Raw genomic sequence first — 27,984 nt, 5'->3', positions numbered from 1 at the left:
CAAATCTAAGATTTGATATAAAATTTGAAAGCACAATACAGATCAGAGGATGAGTAAAACTAAGGGTCAGATCCTCAGAAGAACTGTAACTTTTAACTTTCTAATCTGGTTTCCTGACTAATAACTCTACAAAAAAACATGTTTTAATCCGCATTCCCATTATTTACCAAATGAGCAAAACATTCAGCATTTCCACACCATAAAAGCTTTATTCACTCTGTAACAGGACACACGTCACGTTAACACTACCAAAGGGCTGTTCCACACATCCTCCAAATACTTGCTTTGCCACAGCAACAGGCTGCATGAATAACCACTAAAAGGTGCGAACACAGAAAGCCCAGGATGGATACAAGCAGCTAAGGCAACAACACGACACACACGTACAGTTAGCTTCCGGCCGTACACACACCTGCTCACTCTGAAGCCTTCAGGGTTACAGCATTTTCCAGTCGACGTGTGGACATTCGAGAGCGCGCTGATCCCCCAGACATTGATTCCCTTTTTAAAAGCAGCTTTAGGGTGGTAACATTGACTGTGTAGCTCAAAGTGCAGGTGAAGGTGATAAAAGCCAAATTTAATCAGATTTTCATCCCTGGCTGAGATGTGTTCACACAAAACAATAATTAGACATGGCTACATTTGGGGCACTAAAACCTAAATACAGTACATCATGAGTAGTGCATATATTTATGTAGAATAACTTTGGCTATCTAAGCTTTGTTAGATGTTAGCTTGCTTAAAATAAATACTCTTCCAAAATGACTCTCCGCAAATTTTACCTAAAAAATTGAACATTCCTTCTGAAAAGTGCCATACTGATACAATAAATCCTTTTATAAATTTTACCTTTATCCTTTATAATCTTTCCTTATATATATGCAGGAATCAATCAGTGTGAGCAGCTGCCACTGAAATGTGAAGCAGGTTTCCTGTGGGAGTAAAGCCGTCGTCTGGCAGCGGTTCAGATGGCGGCCGAGGCGTCGTTCTCTTTGGGCCGCACCCGGGTCACGTGTTCCAGCTGGCCGGCGTCGGACACGTCGTAACTCGTCTTGTACTTGGCCAGGATTTTCATCAGGGGACGGAGCTTGAGCCACCACTGCTCCTTCGGGATCCGGTGGCTAAAAAAACAAAAAACAAAAGAAGAAACTGAATGTGAGGATTTTTTTTAACCTGAGACAAAACTAACTTGCAAAAAAAAAATTAAGACCCTTTCTTACATTAAAATTGACGATGCTGATATACAGTTTTCAAAATGTTCTACAAAGAAAAGCCCCTTAACCTAAAATCAACTATTCATCCTCCATAACAAAATACTTTATCTTGCACTGCACTTCCAGCTTTACGCCTCAAACTTTGTCAGATTGGAGGGAAAGAGTCTAGCAAAACTCTGAGACCTTCACAAACCAAATAAAAAAACAAATCGGGTGATAAATTATTGAAGGTTTCAGGGGTTTGAATACTTTGGCCAGGTCTCACCTTCAGCACATTACTGGGAGGACATGCAGAGCGGCTGTGGGGCTAAATATGGGACACCAACTCCTTTTGTTCAGTGTATGGAAGCAGTGATGGAGCTGCAGCATTCCCCAACACACACAGTCAGCCAGCAGTAAAGATCACACAGAGCACTGAGTATCCTGGAGGAATGCTACTTAAATAAATTCAGTTTTTGTTCTGTAGTGAATGTTGTAGCAGTGGCTCCTCTGAACACTCAATGATACCAAACAGGAACACCAGGAATCCAACCAGCTTAACCTGTTTGGACCATTTTGACCCATTGTGGATTAGGGTCAAAATCAATACATTGATTAATAGAAGAGATGTTTAGCAGGAAAATATTCTCCTGCAATCTAAATGACACTAAACTCAGGCTTTATAGTCGACTTTATGTGCATATCAACAACCACATTCCAAGATATGTTGCATAGTTTCGTGCTGGATGTAATAGTTCTGTTTTAATCCTAAACATATTTTCCTTTTAAAGTAGATGTAGGTCTTTGGACAGCGTGACTGGAAGGGTAAAAATAGAATCTCCATCTTACACAAAGTCGGTCTCTTCCCTGAGCTGAGCTACAGGTTGGAAGACCATCGCCCTTCGGCGCATCCCCAGCAGGCAGGCGGTGTCCTCTGAGTTGGTGAACACTCTCCCTGCATGGAAGCAAAATGTAAACAGCCAAGACATAACACAGTGAAAATCTCCCAAAAAGCATTAATATGTAATGAATCCTTCTCAGTGTTAAGCACATAAGCAGGTAGTGTGACACACCTTCCTTGTATGACTCCTTGAGCGTCTGTGTGATCCACTGAATGGCTTTAGCTGCAACCTTGGTGCCAAAGTTTCTGTCGAAGGGAGACGGAGCACCGCCCTGTTAAAGGGAAGATTAGATTTTATATTTAAAATACTATGAATACTTTAAAAGATATACTTCAATTGACCATTAAAAAAAAAAATCAACATTCAAGGGATAATTAAACCATTAGACCAGAGTTTATGAGTCGGACCTGCTGCATGTGACCCAGGATGTTCTTCCTGCAGTCGAACACGCCTCGGCCTTCTTCAGAGTACAGCTGGTAGATGAAGTCAGTGGTGAAGTTTTCGTTGCAGTTCTCATTTCTAAAATAAGCAACAGAGGCAAAAATGAAAACAGGGAAAAGACGACATACTTGACGTGAAGAAGATGCCCCACATTACGATATATTCAGGTATATGATTTAAGAAGAGTGCAGGCATGAAGGCAAATCTGTGGCTCAACATCCTTTTTAAGGTCAAAGTGGCTGAAAAAGTCTGTTTTGCTTTCTGCTTGTTACAACACAGATAACTTCAGATGTTAGGAAATATTTCTGCACACCAAAGACACAGACAGCTATGGCTTTCACATTGCTATCAAAGCAATGCAAGTTAAACCTACGGCTCACAAACTAAACACTAAAACAGGAAGCACTACCTGAGCAGATAGCCTTACTAATTATTCAGTTAATATCAGCTAAAAAGCAGCCACAGTCCAAGAAAAAAACATTTGAAAAACATTTCAGGGTAACACTTTATTTGAAGGGGGTTGAATAAGACTGACATGACACTGTCGTAAACATGACATAACACCTGTCATGAACACTGTTTAAACTTTACCTTTAATAACATAAAGTTACCTGATTTTTAAAGTGCAATCAGTAATACTTTTATAACAAATTTATATCAGTGATGATTTCTTGGTTAATGTCAAGTTGTCATAACAAAGACATTTTGAATAATGTCAACTTTGTATTAAAAGTGTCATAATTTACCGAATGACGCTTTATGACAACAGTCATAAATATTCATGAAGGCTTATTCATGTTCATGACATGTGTTATGTCATGTTTATGACAGTGTCATGACAGTCTTATTCACCCCCCTTCAAATAAAGTGTTACCCATTTCAGAAAACTGTTGATTAGATGGGATTAGATGTGGTTTAAAACTTTTTCCAATAGAAGTTGTTCTTGTATTAAACCAGATCAGTTCATCCTGTTTTTAGGTTCATTAAACTGCAGTGTATTGTGTTTTACTCTCCATCCATTGCAGTTCTGTTTTTGGTGTACTGTAGTAAATTATTATGCAGGTGCACCATTCAGCACAGCCTCACAATGTCACCTACGCTCTGTTCAAAATATTACATTTGTCCTATTTCCACCGAGCTTCGTCCTGCTGGGAGCATTTTAAACACTGCAGTGGACTAAAATAACCGCAACACACAACATCACAGGAAGCCTGAAGGGTCACTTTGAGGTTTAAAAGGCTGGAAAATCACATAATAACAGAGTTTTCAACAATGGAAACGTTTTCATGGCAGTTTAACATTTTCATTCGTTAGACTTTTGTGTGTTGACTAAAGCTAGACCGACACCAGCAAATTGAAAACGTAATAATCTTTCGCAAAAAGAATTAAACTCACCGGAGCACCAAGCCTCTCTGGATGCTCGTCTTCATTTTCTGCGTCAGATGCTCGACGTTGGCCTGGAAACAGAGGGAAGACTTAACGGGAACCTGAGGGAAGGACGCCTGCTGCCTCCAACCTGGACAAGCAGCTGCAACTCTGAGACTCCTCAGTGTCTGTGTGCTTTCTCCACACGACACAGAGGCGCAGTGCAACACAAGCACCACCAGAGGGCACCACCACCACTTTTTTAGCAACTGAACGCATAAGGAGAGAAAATGTTTGTTCAAGAGTCCATTAAGGTTCTTCTGTGAGATTTTAATCACTTCTCCACATGAAAGAATATTCTAAAGTTTAAATATTTCCCAAAAATCAGTACATGGTTTTAGTATTTAAAGTTTAACATTTATGGACTTTGTCAAATTGTAAAAAATATACCTAATGCTTATCTCACTTTATTGAAATCATTCATAGGCCATTGTTATTGTAGTTTTGCACAGCACATTGTTTACGAGTGGTTGTTTTAAATGTGAAGTGAATGGCATGTTCAGATCTTGCTCTGCATGCCATTCCTCCTGCACATACTCTTCTCCTCCACATCGCTGTGTTTGTTGTTGCTGCTGTCTATGCTAGTCTATTTTAGACAATGTTTCAAATTTTACTCCATTTATTCTTTATCATCACCGTTCTGTTGTCTGCTACATATAAAGTCAATATGATTGAAAGCAGTTTTCTTATCTGCTTATAACAGAGTGTATTGATCATCTAACCAAAACCTTAAATGTGAAAAACTCTTAACTTCTCATGGAAACTTTAATTTTTAATAAATGCCTCAAACCTTCCACTACCCCTTAGTAAAACATTAGAAACAATTTGAAAACAAAAAAGTACAATTTATTAACATTCTTATCAGTAAAGTTAAAGAAAACAAACATCCAGCTGTTACTTTTACAATGTAAAAGTAACAGCAAACACTGACAGTCCTGCCGTCTCTAATCCTCTAAAGAGATCTGGCTGCTATGGAATGAATGATGCAGCTCAGAGGTTATTTATAAAGTCCCTTGTATGCATATCTTTAATCTGGCTCACGTGCAAATTCCTGACACAACCTGACTGCAGCAGAAGCAAGATGCATGTGAACTAAAGTCTGATGTACCAAGTTATCATAAAGCATCTGTGCGAGTTACTCAGCAGGTTCATAATTGTTATGCTGTATTAAAATGTATTTGAATCTGACCTGCAGGTCACGGATGTCAAACGGCTCCTCGTAGATGTAGACGGTGTCGGCTCCTGCAGCCAGACCGCCCACCGTGGCCAAGTAGCCGCAGTAGCCCCCCATCGTCTCAATGATGAAGACCCGCCGCTTGGTGCCGCTGGCAGACTGCTTGATGCGATCGCATGTCTGATTCACACAGAAGTTACGCAGTTTTAAAAAAAAATCTAAACATTTCCGTCTCTGTTCGGGCATGCAGCTGCAGAGAACACATTTCAAAAGCAGAGCTGAGACAAGTCAAGCTGGATCCTGTCAGATACTACACAACATATGATGGAATTATGTACTGATGATCCGTTTGGAATCAGAAAACCTTCAAACTGGAGGATAAAATAATAAATGGCATAATTATGACAAGAAAATATGACAAAACAGCAGCAGCTCTGCTTTAGAGGATAAAATCCCTGCAGGGTATCAATGTCACAAAGATACACAGGCTGACTCCTCATATGGTGCTGCAGTGATGTTAAAATCATGAGCTTTATATTCAAGTGTTTGCATAAAAATTAGACACTAAAGCTTCACTACTTAAAGCGGCAAATATATTCTTTAATTTCCTGACAGAAAATAATCTGTATCAATTAGAAATAAGAAATAAAAGAAATAATCAAGCCTAAATGGTAAATAATCCCAGTCAGCCTTGTTATGTTGAAGCACTGGAACATGTTATTCTTCTAAGTGGAGTCAGTCTTTAACCTCTGAAGGTGTAGAAACATTCAAAGTCAAGCTGTGCATCTCACTGGACGAGTGAAATCAACCAAATCAGAATTCAATTTATCTCCATAACTTCAATGGAAACTTCCTTTTGGCAAAATTCAATCCATCAAAACATGCAGATATGTGCATATTAGTGCACTAATGTGCACTAATATGTAAGCTACGCAGTAAACAACTTATGAAGACACTCAGTTAAACATGCAGGCAGCGTACTCACAAGCTTCTGTTTGTCCTTTGATATCTGAAGTGGTGCTGAGGGGCTCAGCAGACATGTTACCAGATTCATTTGGGATTTTTCTTATTGCCTTGAACCTGTAGGTATTTTTAAGTTGGTTGTACAAGAAGACCTCAATAATTTTTATTTAAGTTCTAATAGATACCCCAAAATATGCAACAATGAAGCATTTGCCTGATTTTCCCGATCTAGACTTTCAGACGTAGTTTAGATAACAATGATCAAAAATCCTTTGCAACTATATTTTCATTGGCTCACCAATAAGTGAGAACGTTTAAGTTTATGATTTTAAATCTGTACATGGTTATTCTGGGGCATTACAACCCTGAAAACCATCAAACTCTATCCTTAAAAAAACAAGCAGTTACTGTTACGTTCTTTACAGAGGATCTGATGTCATCTTCCAGTAAAAATTCAGCTCATTAATATACTGTCTTCTCATTCGTTTTTCTGGACTCATCACTCATTGGTTGTGTTTCTGTTTTTGGGCCTTACCTCCACAATGGCGTTGAGCGACGTGTCGGCTCCCAGACTGTGGTCAGTGCCCGGCACATTGTTACTAATGGTGGCAGGCAGAATGCACATGGGAATGCAAAACTCCTTGTAGTTGGCCCGGGCCTCGTACAGCTCCAGCAGGGACTCAAAGGCCTGATGGTGGTGGCCCGTAATATGCAGTTAGACCACTAGGGGGGGAACTTACAGCTCTACGTGTCTTTACCAACTGATTATGGTGCCCTGGGCTCCCTCATCCTGTATCCTTCTTTTCTATCGAAATGTGTTGGGTTTCAACTCAACTCTGTTTTGTCTACAAAACATGCCGTGCTAAAAGCAGTTTCATGTTTTATACTAGCTAGAAGGGAGCGGTGACTTAGAAAGCAGTAGAAAATGAAGGATACATGAACAGGGCAGCCGCTTTACTTTAACTGGAGCCGTGAACATTCAGCTCTGTAATGGGTGGGCTGCTTAGCTGGCTCTCTCCAGGACGTCAGGGATGGGACTTTGGCTTCTCATTGGCTGAGAGGGGACAGAGCAGGGCGCAGGGTGAGGTCATCGCAGTGACAAGTCACGGTGTTGACACACACAGATAAAGGCCGAGGTGGGACTGCAGAGGACCTGCCTCCATTTATGTCCATCTAGCAATGAGTCTTGAAACAAAGTCAGCAGGTTTGACTTTAATGAGCCTTTCAGAGGAAACTTACAATCTGTGTCGTTTGGAGGAGAAATAAGTCGGAGCGCTGGCCACTTACTGAGTGTTTATCAGCACACAAACAGCAAACTGCACTGACACAACACACCAAGACCACAACGACCGAGGTGCAGACATGCAACACGTCACTGCATGCTCTGACTTACCTCTGCAGACCAACTCACCTCCAACAACCAACAGCAGAGACATGTTTCCAGCTCATCAGCTCCATTTAGGGAGAATTAAACTCATCAGGTGTGTTGAGAGAACTACAGACTGTGTGACGTCTATTTTTTATTTATATCTGCTGTGCTATATGTATCCATCACTGTTATTTAATTACTTTTTCTATGTGAGAGCAGGTGTATTTAGATTTTTCCTACAAGGTCAGCCAAGGTTAAGCAGCTAAAGGCTAAAGGTCAAGCTTAAAAGACCTTAAAAGAAGAACCTGTGATAGCTGAAGAAGATTCAACATCAGCTCACAAACTACCAATGAAATGGATTGATGTGAGCTTCATTTGGACTGAATTGGATTGTTAATGCTGGGAAAATGGACCAAAAATGGACACATTTTTAGGTCCAAAAATGTGTTTTTTTTTTACACTGAATCAAATACCAGCAACCCCATAACTGACTGACTCACTCCAGGAGATAATTAAACCTAAATCTGGTATCTGACTTAAGCCCAGTTCTACTGCTTCGCTTGTTTGACAACCATTCCAAAAATGTTTTTTTTCTACCTGTTAATTTGATATATTTCATCACTTTATTGTCTAAATACACTGATCTAACTTTGTAAAATTAACTCAATATGTCTCAAAGAAAGCCATATCATTCAGTTGCATGAGTTTTCTCCAATACTAGATCTCTATTAATAATAAGAAGAAGACTTCAATTGTCACTTCCTGTTTGTTGATTCTTGGAAGCGAGCTGGAAGTCAGAAGAGTCTCAAACTCTGATCGACTGGACGGCGTTTGACTGACACATCCACAGACACTCGCATGCGCTCAAAGTCAGCCACACTTACGTCAGTAATGGCATTCAGAGCTGTGTCTGAGCCAATGCTGAGATCTGAACCAGGTATGTTATTGGAGACTGTGGCGGGGATCATAACCATGGGCACGCAGAACTCGGGGTGTTTGTCCCGTGCCGAGGAGAGTTCCAGTAATCCAACGTATGCCTGCAGCGTGGAGAGCCAGCATCTTATTGGTTGGGATCAGGAGATGAATGGTGGAGAAGTGAGGCGTAATGCTGAGATATTAACGTAGCAGAATGAGAACCAGGATATAGAAAAGCTTTTAGGTAAGAAAAAGTCCAGGAAGAAGCTGCAATAGCAATAAGATCCAAAGGAAGAGAGTCGTTAGCTTAGCTGTTTGGTTTAACATTAAATTCTTCTTCTTTGGTTACAAAAGTCTGTACAGTTTAAAAGAAGGGAACGCTAAGAAAGATTTTAATAACTTTTCCAAACATGCTGTAACCTTTTGATCTGACCTGTGATGTGAAAATTGAGTGGGGAGACAAAACTCATGATGAATGTGGTTTGTCTCCCAACAGGGAGGGAGGGAGTATGATGTGGGACGGGGGGCTGCTGATGGGAGAGATGTGGTGGGAAAATTACAGGCATTCTTGGGAAAAACAAAGTTCAGCAGACAAGCGCAGTGGAGGGAGAAGCCAAAGGGAGAGAGCCGAGCCAGTCACTGCAGGCACCAGACATGCACAGGAAGCTGATGTTGCTTGTTGCACAAAAAAGATACAAAGATGAAAAAAATTTAGCTTTTCTTTTATCGGCAAAGCTGCACTGATCTGTCAGGGACACCTGGAAACAGTTTATCCATTATCTCATGGAATCAATAAATAACTGTGATTATTGGAGCAATAAGTTGGCACTGCAGCCAGTGCTGTGCACAACAGGTGTTGCAGCTTTGCCAATAAATAATACACATACAGTACTGTGCAAAAGTTTTAAACCAAACCTAATTTCTTTAGAAGTTGCTTCCAGGGCACCAGATTTCTGAAAATGACTTCATGTCATTTCAATACTTTGCACAGTCCTGTGTTAAAAGTAAAGCCTGAAACAATTCCTTATATATCAATTAGTGTTATGTTTAAAAAGTTAAGAAGTCAAGACATGTTTTTTACTAGCTGAGATGTTAAATAGAGACAGCTAGTGAGAGCAAACAACTCAAAGAGACTTGAAAATAAAGAACAGGTCATCAGTGGATCTGAACAGTGTACAAACACCGTTTAAAATGCCAGGCTTTCAAAATCAGCTTAATGTGACACATATCACATTACAGAAATAAATAAAGTAAAAGAAAAACAAACAAATCTGTGGAAATGCCTGTCAGTTTAGCAGGGATGGGTACACTTTAAGATCCACTGTAAAACACAGGACAGCAGCAGTGGAATCAGGTTACAATGAATAAAATGAGCAAAATCAATAACTGAACAATCATAACAGAGCATAAAACAACAGAATGAAATTCTAAAAGCTTAGCAATACTTTTATATTTAAAAATATTAAAATAAAAACTGAAGTTTTAATAGAAAATATAACTTTGTCTAATAAGTAAAAAAGCAACATACCTCAAATCCTCCTATAACAAGTAAAGCAGTGATGTTATGGATCCTCATCTGCTCGGCAATTTCATCCAGATGTTTTGCTGGAAGAGTTCTTAACGGGGAACAGAGACAATCTGCTTTATTTAGGACTTTGTTTTATAGGAAATAAGACGTCACTCATTCCCAACTATAAAATGATCAAAGATGCAGCAAAAGAAACTGAAAGGGATAAATAAAATATTATCAAATCATTTTGTTTGCTATGTCTTCTTCATACTGAAGATGTTACAAACTTCGTGTTTGGATGTTTTTGTTCCCACCGTTTTGTCCCCAGCAGAGATCCTCCCTGGCCGGTCCAGCCTCCAACATCTCCCCATTTGATCTCCTTGATCTGAGAACAATAAAACAAAAAGCTGCCGAGGTTCTTCTACACGACTGCAGAGGAAATACAGAGAGAAATTCCTGTTTCATGATTACATCTTGATTCCCTGTTAACAGACAGACGACGTGTTGAAGCTGTTCATGAGGTGTGCTGACAGATATTTGCTGTTTCAAAGCAACAAACTCAAGTGATACATATTTATTTAGATTTGTTATGTGACATAAAGGATAAATATTAGTAAGCTAAAGCAACATTTACCAATATGATTATGAAAAGATTAATGTTTTATTGCTATTTTTATATTGCAAAGCAAAGAGAGTGGCTCATTTTTTCCCCTTTACTCTTTTCATATTGCATGAGTGCAAGCAGAGTTTTACCAAACAAGCTGCTCTTCCCCGCAGTCTGTGTCCTATTTAGAGGAGCTTTTACTCGGGGATCACTGCTTCACGTCTCAATCATGTCTAATCTTCCTCTGTGACCACTCACCTCGGAGAGTAATCGCTTCCCACAGGTCAGCACGGCTCTGCTGGAACATCCAAACACACGTATGTGTGTATCCGTGTGTGTATCCGTGTGTGTGTACAAGCGAGTGTGTGCCAGCCCTCAGCAGAGCATGCTGCAGACCGGTTCTTTGCATGAATGGAATCGCTGCTGGGGAAGGTTCTGTAATTGGCTTACAGTAAGCAGAACTGTTTACAGGACGCTGCTGCTGTTGTCACTGTGGTCATTAGGGCTGAGAGGAGGCGGTCAGTGACGGGGCATTCATGTCCTGCATCTGGGCTCAGCCGAGTCCGTTTACCAGGACGCCTGGCAAGGCTGCATGCAGACTGAATTTTAAAGCTCTCATATCAAGCAGGATACTAAAATTAACTACTGTCTTGTTTCTTTTTATGACACAAGGTAACTTTTATTCAGTTGTAATAAAGAACTTATTGCCTGCATGCTATGGTAAACTAACCTTATCACATCTGCCTCTCATTTCAGCACTCTGGGTATTCCATAGAAAATGATCATTACATCACCTTACAATGCCGTTAACATCATACAAGCAGTTTAACCATCCAGGCTGTCACAGACTTTTGGAGACATAAAAACATTCAAAGTAATGAGCATGAAACTCTTCACATGTGATGCAAATGTTGGAACAAAGAATCAATAATAATTGAATGTAGATGTAACACTTACTGTTAGATTAGCTGATCTAACAACCAACTACAGTATCAGAGGGTAGGGAATTATTTTTCATCATCCTTAAAAATGATCAGATTCAAACTATTAAATGAATGATGCCACAGAAAAGTAACATATCCACTCATGGTGTTAAATAAGCACCACTGATCCCAGCAGGTAGGAACAGAGCAGGAGAACATCAAAGTGTATTCAAACACATTCTTGATTTTTCTCCTGTTTTCTTACATTTAGACCCAGTGTGACTCATCTAGATATGCCGATACTTTCTCAAAACAGTCTGTCTGCAGAACTGTCAAAAGTTTTACCTGTGGCGTAAACAACTGCACCGTCACCGTACGCCTGAAGCTGATTATAGGAAACTCATCTATAAACAGCAATGAAACTGAAGAGAACAGAAGCTAAAAACTGTTCCATGTGGAAGTTTCTAATGTGGGAGAAAAAGATTTAATATTATCAGTTATAACGCATGATTTGTTTTCCAGATGTAATTCAAGTCATGAGAATGATTTCTTAGTCAAATTATATTTTCAGAAAAAAAATGCTTTCTTCCATTCTGAAAGTAACTCATGTATTTCCTTAAACAAGTGGTGGTTTGATGATTTTTAACAGAAGGAAGGCTCCGTTAAAAGCCTTTGTTGTAATAGTTTTATCTCTTATGAAAATAGAGAAAGCTTATTCTAGCTAACCTTCAGTTACTCTGAAACAATGTGCTGCAGTAGTTTGGAGGAGGCTGGAAGTCAGTTTTAATGTGAACAAACTGTAGTTTTATGACCAAAGAACAGTTTGAGGATTCATATTTTGCTCAGCGGTTTGTCTATTAATAAAATACTGATGCATCCTTTGAGTTTGGCAGCCTATTTATGTCTGTACAATTTTTATACTTAATTGGACAAAGAAAAAAGTTGTATATTTTTTTATTATTTTGTTTGTTTGTGGTGACTCACCTGTCCTTTGTAGAAGCCCTCAAAGCCGTCGTTGACAGCAAACATTTTGTGGCCTTCTGTGATTCCCACCCTGACGGCAGAACGCACGGCGGCATTCATACCGGCGGCCGGCGCGCCGACATTCATCACCGCCACGTTAAAGGAGCTCTGAGGATAATGGAGGGCAGATTCTTCACACAGACACGTAACCCTGAAAGGTGCTAAATATGCAGGAGATGAAGCAGAATCCGGCTACTCTGCATATGCTAAGGCCGTATGCTCTAACACCAAGCATTGCCATATCTTTTAGTCACACCAAATGCGTGAATTTCACATTTAGTGCTTGAACATAGCATATGTAAACCTCAGCATTAAAAGTGTTTGAGGAAATGAAATAGTTCTTGCAATGAGAACCTTGCATGCAAGAAGCCACATGCTTCTAGAAATGCAGAGAAGCAGCAACTTTTGTTTTCTCATGACAACCACAGAAAACATCAGCAGCCATCAGCTTTAAGAATCTGCTGAGCACTAAGGACCAACAAGACGTTCAACATGTCAGAACCTCAAAAAGAAAACATTTCAAAACTTCTGCTCATAAAGAAACCAAAACTTCAATTTGACTGAAAATTGTCTAATAAGTAACTCCTGAGTGTGAAATAAAACTTTCTCAAAAACTGTCAAATTTCTGACTCTGATATTAACATTGGAACATTAAAGTGACTTAGAAAAAAGTCATATTTTCAGAATCATTTTACATTTTCATCTGAAATTTTTAAGGTACATTATCAAATTCATATAGATAAGTGTTGTCAGTCGTCCCTTTAATTCAGCTTAAGCTAAGCTCAGAAAAACAAATGTATGTTATGCACTTAAAAACTCTAACATAATTTTGAGTTATGCGTAATGTTGCCAGCATCTTTCTCTCCAGACTCAAAGCTTATTTTTTTATACTTATGTGAAGCATAGGAGTCATTACCTGTGTGTCTTATGCTTCATAATCAATGCAATTCTACAACAAAGCAGAGCCATGAACAAATAAGAAAAGATGGACAGAGCAACTGGTGGGGAGCACTGACCCTTTTGTGGCACTCTGTTACCATGACAAAATGAAAATATTAATTTAAAGGGATTTATTTGAAATGGTAATTAGAAGCTGACAGCTTGATAAGGAGCTAATTTGCCTAAAACTAATGGTGCAAACTACACCTGCAGAAGCTGCAGAAGCTGACCCATCACATACATGAGATTGCTCTTCATCCCCTGCCTCCTTCTCTTCCTCTCCCTCAAGTCAGTCACAGAAAAACAGAGACTCTGTTAATGTCACAAAAAGACCGCAGCACCCAGGATGCACCTGACCAGGCGGTACCTTATGCTAACGTACAAATCTCAGAGCAGCTGTTGGAAAAGATGCATCGAAGAAATTAAAAGAATGGATTTCTGGTTTGTTTGTATTCTTCATGTTTTTTGTGGTGTTTGTTTGCAGTGGCTCTTACATTTTGGAGATCAGAGCGAGCAGTTTGAGAAGCAAGCAGTCTGTAGGTGCTCAGATTATTTTCAAAGCTCCTGCACATTGAAAACAGAGTTAAACTTTTTAGATAACACAGATGATTGCTTTACAATTTCTTAGCAGATGGCTTATTTGCACATTTCATGAGTTTTGTCTCTGTCCTACCTGCCGCGCAGTCTGACCGCCTCATCAAATTTCTTCTCATCCATGGCCTTCTGCACCTCTTGGGTCTGATGGCAAAACAGAACAGCTGCTTTACTGAAAAACAAAAGCATTCAGCATGTAGCTGGTCTTCTTTTTGAGCACGTCTCCTGGTAACTACTGATACATGGTGAGTAAAAGCACCTGGGGTTAGTTTCAGAAAATAACTTTCACCATACCTCTGGTCAACACGAACAAACCGTCTTACCATCTGAACACACTCCATAAGCGGTAGTCGAACAGCCTGGTTGCCAACTAGAGACACCACACAGGCAGGTGTGTCTGTGGACGCCTCCAGTAACGCCAACACTGCCTCCACGCCCATCCGACTGGCCTGGGGATTCATTTCAGCAGGGGTTTACCAATCCATCTCCATGAAAGTGAAACAAATGGAATTGTAATTGATTCATGATGATTTACCAAAATCCTGTCAAAGGCAGATGGAGTCCCACCTCTCTGCACGTGGCCCAGGATGGTGACCCTGGTGTCAAAACCCAGGCGGCTCACTACCAGCTTTGACAGACATCATATATTAACAGAAGTAATGGAATTGCTTTTAAAATGAATATATCCTGCTATAATGTCTATAGATGTATATTATAATATAAACATTAACTCAAGGTTCCCATTGAAACAATAGTGCCTCCTATTAGCTTGGTATTTGGAAGACTTTATCGCTTCTTGAAATGAAACAGACTTAAAAAAAAACAGGTAGGACAAATCACACAAAAGTAACAGAGGAGAAATCATGCAAAACATCTCCTGTCATGTTGGTGTGTGCCAAATAACGGACATGCAAGGTCAACTTTCCAGAACGAAATAGGGCTGAAACAAAAAATGATGCGAAAACGGAACAAAAAAAAAGGAAAATTAAATTGTGCATTTTTTATTTTTTAGAAATGACCACATGTGAAGCATAAAAGGCGATAAGTGTTTCCGTCGTGAGGAAACCAACACCGTGAAGAGAAGAAAAAACTCATGCTTATGGGGGAGGACTGGAGCATCCACCAGACGACGAAGCTTCGCGACCATACTTACGTCCTTGATATAATCAGGGGTTATTGCCTTGTTGTGGCAATCAATGGCACCCTCAGCTACAATAATAATGTTCAGCCTTTTCTTATCAGCACGGTTCTAGAGAAATATAAAAAGCACAAGTATTTGAAAACATGACAGAAAACGTTTTGCAGTGCCACAAGCTGGATCGAACGGTGGAGGATGATCTCAGAACAAAACGGGAGGAAACTTCGACTTGTTGCCAGTTGCCATCTGTACTTTGCCACATTCCTGTCAGCGTGGCAAGAATCTCAACCAAACTGAAATTATTTATGAAAACTTCTCGAGAACCATCCGTTTCCACTTAGTGTTCCAGCTGTTGGTTCTCCTCTGCATCAGTCTGAGACTGAGCTTTACTCACTTTCTTCACTAAATCAGAGGTAATGTGTTGTCCTTGTCTGTCAGTGGCTCCTTCAGCAACTATGATAATATTCAACCTGGAACCTCGAGATCGACTCTAGACAACAGCAAAAGCACAATGAAGTACGTTGGACAGTAATGACAGCATAATGCCTGGAACTCTGTGTTCAAACCGCACAGTTTTAATTTACAAGTGCTTTGGTTGGGGTTAAAAAGGTTGTGCATTTATTCCTGTGACAACAGATGTTACAGTGAAAAATTATTGATTAAAAATATTTCATGATATCTTCTTGAAACTATGCTGTCTCAGAGTTGACCTGCTTTTTCATTTCTAGCCAAGGTTGGATTTAATTGCTCTCTTGTCTATGTTTAGTGCAGTGACTGATTCCTGAAATGAAAATATATTCTCAAAAATGATTTTGATCCGATTACAACTGTCTTCGTAAAGTGACTAATATTCTACCTAAAACTGGACTGAACAATGTGAACTCTAATGCGACTAGCTCAAGTTGATATGAAATGTATTAGACATGTTTATAAGCAACTAAATCCTCTGTATTTTCATTATGATGGTTAATTTTGTTCATAAAATATTTTTTTACATATTGTGGGACTTTTGTTTGACAGTCTGCAGTAAAACAATTGCTCCAGACCACAGAAACAGGAGCTTAGCAATATTCTAGTTTTTCATGGGCAGCTGAGTGGAGAAGCTGGGAGCAAACATCAGCTTGGACTTTGAGTTGTTGTCCATTTTTCTTTGGAGTTTATGGTTAGTGCAGCTTTCTGACTGATGGCTTCATAAGCACAACTGCCATTGATTTGCTTTAGCTATCCTTCATTATTTGACACAGATATCGATGTGACTGCCAAGACCGTACACCTGTTTGAATCACTGACCAGTGGGTGATGTACTGTTTGCATTAAAGTGACTAAAATACTCTGTGGTACAGTCAAGAACATCTTAATGACCTGTAATATACTGTATATTCACAGGTTGTGTGTTTGAATCTCACTATAGCAGCAGTTTTACTGAGCTTTCTAAGACATGAGGACATTCTTAATGATAGGACAGAGGACTGACTTCTTATTCCAAACAATGATCTCACACAGCCTTCATTTAGCTCACATTCCTCAGGGAACTATAAAGCTTGAATTTATGATCATTATTGCTTGTTTATTAGCCTTGACGCCTGTGAGATCTTGTAAAATCTAAACTCCCTCACTCAGACAGACTTTCCAAAATTCTCATCTTGACGTCTGGAATGATTTTTCCATGATATCACACAGCAGAGCAGAATGCTTTAGGCGTTACCTTTAAATACATCTGCAAGTTCACCTCATTGTTCTTTAAAAGCTATGAATTAACCAGAATCGTACAAAACCAGGACTTCATCATATTGGCTCTCTTAGTGTATGTAAACTTTTAACTTTAAGGAAGTTTTGTTTTTTATAAACACTATGTAAATAGTTTCAACTGTGAATGTGGTACAGACCACAAAATGACCAACTGAACTGATTGCGTTTGAGAAAGACATCATCTTATAATTTCATCAGTAAACTATTATGATTAACAGAACAATGCCATTCATTGTCCTAGAGCTGACTGACTGTGTGCCCCAAAGAGTGGTGATGAAGAAGACTTCTATGCATTTGTAATGAAAACATCTTCTAAGATGATTGGCCTTTTAAAAGATGAAGCACACAGGTTACCTCAGACAGTTTCTGACACATGTTGTCTTCCCAGCCGTCTTCAGGAGGCATCTCTGGAATGAAAACCCAATCTGCTCCACATGCGAGGGCACTGACTAACGCAAGGTATCTAAACACACACATAGACATCCATATTATTTTGATGTAAATTGGACTTTGGCCTGAAATGCATTTATTGAAAACATAGGCAGCCAAATTGGCACCATAACATCATATGTCTTAGAACAACCTTTATAAAGAAAAAGATAAGCTTCCAAAACTTGCAACATGTTTTTAAGAATTTGCATTTTGTATCTTTTTCAGTAATGTGATGCATCTTTAATTAATTTACCCGCAGTGTCGACCCATGACTTCCAGCACAAATGTCCTCTGGTGACTGGAAAACAAAGAAAAGAAACGGTTCTATCAGTTTAAGGAGTTACTCATATCTTCTGGTCTTTTTGCAACCATACTCACCTCTGAGCCGTAGTCATGATAGCATCCACCACCTCAATGATCCGATGCAAGGCTGAGTCGGTGCCGATGGTCATGTCGGTGCCACAAAAGTCATTGTCAATAGAGCCAACCATCCCGACAATGTGAAGCTGAGAATGACTTCTGGCTGCCTCTTCATCTATGAGCCCTGCACAAAAAGAAAGGACAAAGAGTTACAGTATGTAAAGCTGAAACACAGAAATTCAGACTTTAAGGTGAACAATCACCTTGCTCTATGAGTTCATTCAAAAGGCCGCTCCACTCTTCTCTGAACAGGTTGGCTCCGGTCAAGCTGCCGTCCCCACCGATCACACACAGGTAGGTGATGCCCCGCTGAACCAGGTTGTGAGCGGCTTTTAGTCTGCCCTCATGGGAGCGAAACTCTTTACACCTGGCACTGCCAATGACAGTGCCACCCTAGAGACAGAGGCAATCATAGCAATTACTCTAAATATAATTCAATAGTTGTGACACATTTATGACACTGAAACATTAAGTTTCTGGACAACTGTGATTCTTTGCATTTGCAGAGTTTGGCAACGTCTAGTATGCATTTCTTTAGGATGTGAAACATTTTGCAATATATGGGATGTTTACAATTATTAATTAATTAATGGGTTCGAGTCCCACCAGAGTCACTGCTTGCTTTTTTTTTTATAAATGCTTTTTACATTTATAAAAAAGGAAAGTCATTCAAAATTAGACAACTTATGTTGAAGATGCACAGTAGGAAACTCAACTAACAAAGAAAAAAATTGGAAACAGACTCAGGGGAAAAGGCTCTGTGGCGCAACGGATAGCGCATTGGACTTCTAGATGGTTGAGGTTATTCAAAGGTTGTGGGTTCGAGTCCCACCAGAGTCAAATTTTATCAGAAGGAAAGATATCCTCCTTTAAATCCTTAATAGTGAAGATAAACGATAGCAAAGTCAACTCCCAAAGAAACTACGCAGAGCCAAAAGCCTCTTGGTGGAAGAATACTAAGTATTTCCAATATTTAAAAAGTATCCACTAACCGGATGATACTCCTTAAAGACACAAATATGTTATTAAAATCTACTCTGCTCCATTTCCCTCATATTCTGTCAAATTACAATGGTTTGACCATTTACAAGCAGCTATGAAAAGACAAACTTTACATATTCTTTGAAGAATTTCAGATATCTGCTGGTGTGACTGGATAAGTCATGTTTTTCTATTTCAAAGACTTGAAAAGCAAAGTCAGTTGCGATTTTAGATCCAGATGTTTACAGGAAAAATAAACTTTGTATGATCAGAGACTTACTAAAAAAACATTTATTACAGTATTTAAGCAAGACTATTTCAGAAATATTTGCCTAATAGGCAATTTAAACATTTAATTAAGACTAACAATTTCTGTGTGCATTTTGGAAATATTTAATTGTATTTATTCATCTACTGCTGGATGTTCACTGGAAGATTTTAGAATATAAAATTCACACAAAATTCCCAGTATGAAGTTATAGTTCAGACACACAATGTGAAGCTTTCAAAGACTTTTCCTCCAGATAATAAGGTCCACAACCACAGCCTGCTTTTTCATGCAAATAACATTTATACCACAGTTCATGGCACTTGAGAGCACCATGATTTACAGCAGAATAAGGGGACATGAAGAGCGTGTAGCAGAAACTTAAGCTGCAGGTTGTGCTGACCACTTGCAGAACGCTGGAGACACTTTCCCACGTCGCCTCTTTGATGTAGTCTCCACCGTCTACCATCCCCTGGTACCCCTGAGATGAAAAACCAACAGCAAGGCAAGAAATCAGTCACTTCTTATTTCAAAAATCCAAATTTGAAAGCAATAAGCAGCAGTAAGAATTTAAAGATTAAAAACTGCTTTGTTCTAAAACAGTCAGACAACTGGATTATTGTTAATTCAGTTTTCCTGTAGTAATCTGCTTCCACACAAATACCTGCAGTTTAATGTATGCTTTATGTTTCACGCGGTTAACCCAGACTAACCGGACAGTTTAGCTGAAGTTAAGTAAAAGCTGCACAAAAGCAATTTAATTCTTCCCCTGGAACCATCATTGTTTTAAAGGTTATACAACATAATACACGTAAACACACTTTGAAAATGGCTGGATATAAATACATGAATCAGAATCCTTTTTATACAGGAAGGAATCTAATATTGTCTGTAATTAATTGTGATAAAAAAGTAATTCATGTATTGTCAACTGCTCTGTCATCAAATTTAACACATTAGAAGATGGAGCTGAATAACATGCAAGCTTCATAAAACATAATGTATATATGCAAAGGCTCACAGCTGTCAGGCTGACTGTGGGTTATAAACATATGCAAATCTTATAGAGGGATCAGATGCCTTTCTGGTGACCCTATAGCCAAAAAAATAGAATATAGACTGAAAGATACTTAAAAACACCACTTAAAGATAGAAGTTTAAGAGTTTTTCATTCAAAGGAGGGAAAATATTATTTAGTTATTTGTTTCAACGGAATAAACATCTGAATTTAAGAGCGTAACAACAAACCACTTCTAAAATCTAAGATCTACTTTAATAAAATGTTTTACATTTTATTCATTTGTTGTTGCTTGTGCCATTTAAATCATCATATTTATGAGCCTGATGTGAAATATTAACTGTAAATGTTTAGTTTTAATTACTTACATTAATGTTCCCCAGTACAGCTCAGTTATATGTGAATTATTTTGTATCACGTTTTAGTGTATAAAAACTAAAATAAAAGCGAATTAGTGCTCAGGAATAAAATGTAATGTTACGTTTAAAATGTTTTCAGGCCAGACTGGAGAAGTCAGCTTGACTCATGCTGGTCCCTGATTCCCAGTGATAGTCCAGTACAGAGGAGCTGTCAGCACAGACTTAGTGTGTAGCTGAGAGTGGCAGATACTGCAGACTCTCCATCGTCATGTCTGGACTCTGAGTCATTCTCACCTCGTGAATGAAGTAGACTTTGGCTCCCACATAAGTCCCCATTCGGACCACAGCCCGGACGGCTCCATTCATGCCTGGGAACACAGAGAAAATCAGAGGCTTTTCAAGCATTTTCAGAAAGTTGATTATTGCTACAGACATAAAATTGGTGCTATATGATAAACAGTAAGCTCATCTGTCACAAATGAATCACGTCTCATGCTTATTTTTCCCAAAACAACCAAGAGAGACTGTATCCGAAAGGTACTTAACATATTGACTTGTTTATATTCAAGAGCTAAAAGTTCTTAAATAGCACTTTGGTTAAAACACACTGCATAAATAAAGTCCCATAACTCCATAACTCTAAGAACTTCACACCTCTGAATCTATTTTTACAACATTCTACAACAACAAGCCTCACTGAGGTTCTCTCTGATAAAACTTCACACTGACACACGACCAAGAAGTCCAGATCTACAGATGCAAGGCTGACAGATTTTCCACCTGAGCTGTGCATCTCTGCAGCTCCTCCAGCGTTACCATGTGCTCTTTGGTTCCTTCCCTGATTAACTCTTTCCATGACTTGTCAAGTTTAGGTTTGTAGATCTCCTTTTGTATTCTACTTTTTTCACATGCTGGATTGAACAGTAACCTGTGAGGTGTTTCAAGCTTAGAAGATTATTTTAAAAGCTGATCTCTAACTTCATTTTTAATCTATTTAGTGTTTTTCTCAGTTTTAATGGGATGATTTATTTGTTCCCCACAACTATGTGTTAATTCTTTTGATCTACCTCATAAAATCTCTGGTACACACTCAGTTGTATTGTGACAAAATGTGAAAAAGCTGAAGGCACTGCATGAAAAACTGCCAAAAAAGGAAAAGTTTAATGAATTTCAGCTACAACACTTGTATTCATTTTAAATTAACTTTTACAGATTTTCATAATGTCAATCCTGTCACCATAATGACCATGTAGTGTAAATCTGACACCTTCATGGCCTCGGTTACCTATCTACCGACTGACCTCAGTGTCCTGCTCTTTAAATAAGCTGAAACCAGCAGCATAAACAGGGAGGAGCAAGATGAAGGCTGGAGGAAAGGAGGTCAAAACGGAGTGAAGCTGAGACAGAGAGCGAGCCGGAGAGCCGGAGAGCCCAGAGGACGCTGTGCCAAGTCAGAAAAAAGCCTGTCAGAGCACTTAGTGCAATTAGACATGAGGCAGGCTTTAAATCTCAGAGTAAGTCTGGGACCACAGAGCTGCTGCTGATTTACATTAACAGGTTGATCAGAACACACCAGCTTGTTTATGTGTCAGTTGATAGATGGTCGTTTTCTGAGGTAAATGTGGATTAAAGGCAGGATTTTAGGTTTTCATTGTTCCTCAGACTCAGAGACGAAGGTGACGAGTCTTGCAATCCAAAGGTTGTGGGTTTGATTCCAGCTTTCTCTTGCCACATATAGATTTGTGTTAAAAGCAACTCAGGCTTTTAGCCCTGAGTTTCCTACCAATCTGCGCATTGGTATCTGTTGGGTGAATGTGTGTCTGGTGCAAACAGTTTTTGTTGGTCATTATGACTGGAAAGGTGCAACATAAACTGTTTTGCAAAGATTAAAAAGCATTTTTTAATGGAGTTGTACAATTTACAGTGTTTAATTTAAGGGTGTTTATTCAGTGAGTAAAAGTAAGATGTTAAAAATCATCATTATTCTCATGGCCCTATGCTCTGTAGTCCAGTGGAGTATTTCCTGTGCTGCTGCTAAATGTTGCTGTGATCCTTTGACCCTGCAGTATTCTGTGGTGAAGTGACTGCAGGGCATGTTGTTCATACACAATGCTCAGCTGCACAGAGCATTCCCCATAGAACCCTATGACATTTATCTCAGTGCACAAGAACAGACTTCCTGCAGCCAAACATATATTTCCTGGTGGCCTGAATGTTTTTGTTTGGTATTACACTGTTTTGACTTGTAACACATAATGCAATTATTCATAACAAAAAACTATTTTTTTTTACTTCTTGGTTTAAATTATGTTCTCTGCCTATATTCTAAGCATCTATGTGACCCCTGTTGGTGTTTCTTGGTTTGAGTTTTCTGCATTGTCTTTTCTCGATAGCTTTTCTTCCTGTTTCATTTTGTGAAGCATATTCCTCGAATAACCTCTGACCTTTGACACCTGGTCATTGTTTGCTAACTGTCACACACGTCTTGTTAATCCATCACTTCCTGTATGCTCATACCCAGCTTCCTTTGGTTCACCATCTGGTCTACGTCCATGCCATGTTTTTCATCCTACTGCCTTTTCAGTTTTAGTTTATTTGAAAAAGCAAAATTGTTGCAGTTTTTTGCGTAGAGTCACTTGCATTAATTATTTTGCATTTTATTTTGGGTTTGGTTCCTACAGGGTTACTGAATGTGAAGTTCTTGTTTTTTTGTTTAAATATTTTTCAATGTAAAAAATTTATATTGGAAATACAAAAGGCAAGAATATAGCTACAAGAAGTCTTCTGGCTTAAATATGATTGAAAAGCTGTGAGGGCATATTAACAGGCTACTCATTAATAATTTTAGTCAGCAAACAGGTTTTATTTTCTCTGTCTTTTTTTTAACTTTCTTTATCTTTTCATCAAACCGCTGTATGTGAACTCTTCAGGGGTATTTGTTCTAAGTACATCTGCAAAGTTCATTACAATATTTTACATAAGCAGTGATATAAAAACAAACATGGTGAATAAAACACCTGGTTCAAGTTTTCAAGAAAGTGCTCTAAAGGATGGGAGTACTTTGGTTAAGCTGAGGATGAGCAGAGATTTAAAGATTTTGGGAAGAACAGCAACACAAAATAAACACATGATGAGGTGAAGCGAAAAAAGAAAAAGAAACACCTACAGTTTGTTTTCAGAGAAGCCAGGCAGGTTTTCTGTTCGATACGTTTTTCTCTGAATGTAATATTTATATTAACCTTTTAGCGGTTTATAACTCATTAACCTGTATGAAGAAGTTGTGCAGCTGACCAAATTAAATTTGACCTCCTCCTGCTTTAATCTGATTTAATTTTGTGTGGATAATACTACTACTAATAATAATGATATCTAAATTAGTTACATTCAACACTTTGAGCTCAAACCTAATAAATGAAATTATAAACACAAGTCATTTGTAAGTTATGTAAAAACGATGTATTCTCCAGTATAATGAGAAAAAAGGTTCAATAGAAACTGATTCTTTTTCTACTGGAGTTTTTTTTTATTTCCAGCCAGGCTCATGGTGACATTCTGGATACTTTGGTATTCAGTTGATTTGTAAACACAACACACACCGGCTCTCACAGCCCATCCCTTCTCTGGCTCTGGTCCGCACTGTGTGTGGGATGTGACTACTCATCGGATGGTGGCCTCATTCTTTACTCTGCCCAAAAGCATCATCACAAGAGCTCATTCACTAAACTTGGCAGAGAGAAGAGGGTCCCAAGCCGAATCCCACAGCACTAGAATTAATCAGTGTGCGTAATTTCACCGTTTACCTCAGTCACTGACACAGAAACGTATGGATGCTGTTTTACATGCAATCTGAAATTTGCTGAAGCAAGATGAGCAGTATGAGACCATCAATTTTAAAATTATTGAATTCAAAACAAACTATATGTAAAAGAAGCTGCACAATGTTTTACAGTGAACTGTGTTAATAGAAGCAGAGCAGCAGCAGCAGGAAATCCCAGCTTCCTGCCAGTTGAATGACGACAGACCAGTTCATCAGTTTAAACCAGGTCCAGTTACTTTCCATTAAGGACGACCAATAAATAAACTTTAGTTGACCAACATGCAGTCTGCAGCATTGAAGCACAAAAACAACCAGAAGGCACCTTAAAGAAGCAGTGACTGATTAAAAATGTGAAACAGTGGATGGAGAGAACAGTTATCACATAATCTTGCATTTTAACTAGTTTCCAAATGTAACAGATTAGTTTAATTCCAGTATGTTAGGGATTAGCCACCAATTATTTCTTTTATGTACAACAGGAACAATACAAGCACCTTCAGAAGTTCCCTACTTAGAAAATGGAGTCACTTGTTTGTGATTTAATGTCAGTTTAAATGCACAGTCTGATTTTTGCAGAATCTCTATAAATTAAAGTGTAAAAAATAAAAATCAAGCATAGCATAACTTTTCAGTTAGATTTGGTTTAAATCTTTAAGTTAAAGATACACTGAATGTTACACTTTAGTTGGTCAATGTCAGTTTAGTCCATTTGATTCCATCCAGGTTGTAAATAATGTTCCACCATGCACAGGGCGGCTGTGTGTTCAGGCATTTAGCTGCATACTAATCAGGACTGAGTGCTGATTGGCAACCAGGAGTCGATGCAAACATCTCAAATGTGTTTGAATTTGAAAGCAAACCTAAAGAGTTTTAGAAATCAATACCACAAATAGATAAAAATGAGCAGGAAAGTCTTAGGTTTATCTATCTGCAGTGAGTGTGTGTTTGTGTGTTTTTGTGAGACAGATGGAAAATCTAACAAATCGTGAAAATGCAGTGAGGTTATCACCTCCCATCATCAGTCATCAACACGTCCTGGTGAAAACCTGACACACCTGAAGCTGACTGAGCCGTGACACAGCGGATACAGCAGCTGCTGTAAACTCAGCCACAAAACCAGACTTCAAACCACAAGATGCAGAGCGTTTTAAAAGAATACATGATTAACATGTTTATTTAACTACAATTATTCAGATACATCAGAAATAACCCTTCTCAAGGCTTTTTGAGGCATTTTATGAAGATGTATATAAAATATATTAATTTTCTTTTTTTATTTGATATAGATTCAAATCAGATTCACAATTGAATACAGGTCACATGATCATGTTTTGATCTAAATTGTTTAATTCTCTGGCCATTTGTTTTAACTAAGCTGCTGGAAAGTAAACTTCCTCTTCAGTTTCAAGTCTTTTGAAGCTTATAAGTTTTCAGATGGCACAAAAAAGCGGACTTTGTGAGTCTATTTCTCTATCCACATGCTTCAGAAGCCCTGTGTGACTTCTTTAACCTTGGTTTACGTAACTGCAAGTCCTAAGATCTTTTTTTCTATTTATTTAATCTTATTTTTACCAGGATAAAAACCCACAGAGAATAATAAGGGAGTCCAGGCCAAACAACATCCCTTACATCTTAATGATGTCTGCCCCGAAGCATACAGTGTCCCATGATATTTGATTTAGATGGATTATAATCATGCAGAAAGCTTGTGCATGGAGGGCTTTTATACAGTAACATCTAGACTACAAACACTACCTCTCCAGTAGTATTTGCTCAGGGCTTCAGATGCACACAGACATCAGTGCTCCCAGATGAGCTCAATGAGTCTGACTGCATCACTTTCACACTGGCTGCCCAGTTTTAAAGGTGCAGTTATAATTAAATCTCAGCTGCTGCCACAAGGAGCCTGTCCTAAATACAAAGACTGTCCAGGATGCACAGCAGGGGCTCTGACAACTGAGAAAGAGCATATCCCTCCACTCTCACAGCAGCCTATAGGCACACAGTGTTGTGTAACAGCCAACAATAGCACTGGTTTAACTGGTGCATGTATGTGTTCTACATGGCAAAGTACAACACGTTCTATGCATATGGAGAGCCGATCAGTAATCACACTCTAATGAGGTTAAAGGTGCATTCTGTGCAGGCTGCAGGGACGCAGTTAGAGCATTGACTACATAAAAATCATCCAAAAGTTGAATTTTAATGGCAATCATTATTATACTGCTTTAAAAGCAACTTTTTTAGGTATTATTAACGTTATTTTTGCTCTACAGATTCAGAATTCAGTCTCTCCATCACACCATCATCTCTGTAATACTCGCGGCTCCTCACGTAGCCTGTTTGACCTTCAGTGACAGTAGACGTTAAGTCACTGAAGGTCACCGGAAGTAGATTCCAAACCCTTTCTAAATAAATAGGCAACCTCTAACAGCGACACTGGGCTGTTTTAATCTGAAAAGCTGCGCCGGATGTAGATTGTTTAATTCACATAAATTGATGTTGGTTCAGTCGTGACTCAGCTTCCGTGATGCGGGAGGAATTATTTCTGAGGCAAAAAAAAAACAAAACAGCTGACAGGAAGTTCAAACCACAACATTTTACAGCTGGTAAATGAAATGAGGGGCACTTTGAAAATTTTTATATCCATAAGAAATATATATGACTAATACATATTCTAAGTACATAACCCAAAAAATCTACATAAAAATCTTCAGAAGTAAGTTGGAGTGCAGTTAAATCCTGTCATGTGGGGTTGCGTTACTGGAACTGGAACTGCTGCACCGACTTGTGGAAATAGCAGATAATTAAGGCTCTGACATGCCGATCAGGTTCGGTGGTAACACCAAGCCCCCTGGGGGATGCGCGCGCGGGCCTGCGCCATCTGTGCATACACGCATGGCGCAGGTGACGTTGCAAATTTAGAACTCCTCGCATTAAAGAGCTACGACGTAATCAGTCACCTGTTGACACTGAACCCGCTTCTGCATGTATGCACGAGCCTTGAGTCACGAGGTGTTTCTGCTGTCTGCCAGAAACACATCCAGCGCGTTTATTAAAACTTGTAGCATTTCCCTCTGCAAAGAATGCTGCAGCATCCCCGCAGAAAGCAGAGACACCGGGGGGCGAGCGCAGACTGTTGCGTAACAGTCCGGAGGATTCAGGAGCACACACTTAAATCCCTAGCAGAAAAAATATTTGATATGTAAAATATGAAAATTTATTAGGAGGAACTCCTTTCTCCTTCACTTGTCGTGACGCGCTGATATCAAAGCACACGCTGTTCCTGCTGCCCTGGCAATGCGCAATTTGGGAAGCTTAGCCAGATACATCCTTTATCGGACAAATGCCTGTCTGGAGTGTTTCTCAAATTAAAAACAAACAACTGATAGACTAAAATCAACATAAATTACGGATAAATTATTAAGCTCTTATACTTTAATGTTTCCAGTCGGTTTAGACAGAAAGTGCCCTGACAGGCTGCTTTAGGAGCGGGTTAGATTCAGCTCTCTGATCCCGCGCTGATCCTGACTCCAGCTCCCTCTTACAGTCCAACTTGACTCTGTTACCTTGAGCATCTCCGCCGCTGGTCAGCACGGCGATGCATTTCCCAGCTCCAGAAAGATTCTCAAAAAATTTCCGGGTGTCCTGCCGCTTCGGTCCCGTCGCTCCGGCCATCTCTCGGTCTGCCCGGGGTCTCTGCGCGGCTGTCGGTGAAGTTTAGCTGAACTCCTCAGAAAGCCCACCGGAGGGTAGCACTGGGGGTATCTGTGGCAGAAGAGAGGGAGGCAGTTGAAGGGCCGCAGCGGGTACCGCCCCCCTCCTCC

The 27,984-nt window shown here is 39.2% G+C and overlaps 1 protein-coding gene and 1 non-coding gene across 9 annotated transcripts; one reads left to right on the top strand and one right to left on the bottom strand.

Moving 5' to 3' along the window:
- Positions 1-184: 184 nt before the first annotated feature.
- LOC103137958 (ATP-dependent 6-phosphofructokinase, platelet type-like) lies at positions 185-27,984 on the bottom strand. 8 transcript variants are annotated; one of them, XM_016671495.1, is made up of 23 exons: positions 27,727-27,984; positions 20,635-20,708; positions 19,367-19,444; positions 17,918-18,107; positions 17,673-17,838; positions 17,548-17,592; positions 17,217-17,325; positions 15,129-15,224; positions 14,511-14,603; positions 14,299-14,424; positions 14,055-14,119; positions 13,876-13,945; positions 13,623-13,664; positions 12,404-12,550; positions 10,207-10,277; positions 9,911-9,998; positions 6,634-6,786; positions 5,151-5,315; positions 3,932-3,993; positions 2,503-2,614; positions 2,267-2,366; positions 2,043-2,148; positions 185-1,121 (listed from the first exon to the last, which is right to left on the bottom strand). In XM_016671495.1, exons 1-23 carry the CDS (start codon positions 27,833-27,835, stop codon positions 965-967), a joined length of 2,424 nt encoding a protein of 807 aa, XP_016526981.1. In that variant the 5' UTR covers positions 27,836-27,984; the 3' UTR covers positions 185-964. The 8 variants fall into 8 exon arrangements, with proteins under 8 accessions (XP_016526981.1, XP_007552047.1, XP_016526980.1 ...); XM_016671494.1 differs by lacking the exons at positions 6,634-6,786; positions 15,129-15,224 and adding exons at positions 8,352-8,504; positions 15,508-15,603 and having other exon boundaries at positions 188-1,121; positions 27,727-27,983; XM_016671496.1 differs by lacking the exon at positions 13,623-13,664 and adding an exon at positions 8,352-8,504 and having other exon boundaries at positions 188-1,121; positions 27,727-27,983.
- trnar-ucu (transfer RNA arginine (anticodon UCU)) lies at positions 18,469-18,554 on the top strand. The gene is given in 2 exon segments: positions 18,469-18,505; positions 18,519-18,554. It is a non-coding gene; the product is annotated as a tRNA-Arg (tRNA).

This window comes from Poecilia formosa, unplaced genomic scaffold (genome assembly GCF_000485575.1).
Source record: "Poecilia formosa unplaced genomic scaffold, Poecilia_formosa-5.1.2 Scaffold45, whole genome shotgun sequence".
NCBI classification, from domain to species: Eukaryota; Metazoa; Chordata; class Actinopteri; order Cyprinodontiformes; family Poeciliidae; genus Poecilia; species Poecilia formosa.
The sequence above is the reverse complement of the archived record's forward strand: the minus strand, read 5'-3'. Positions and strand labels throughout refer to the sequence as shown.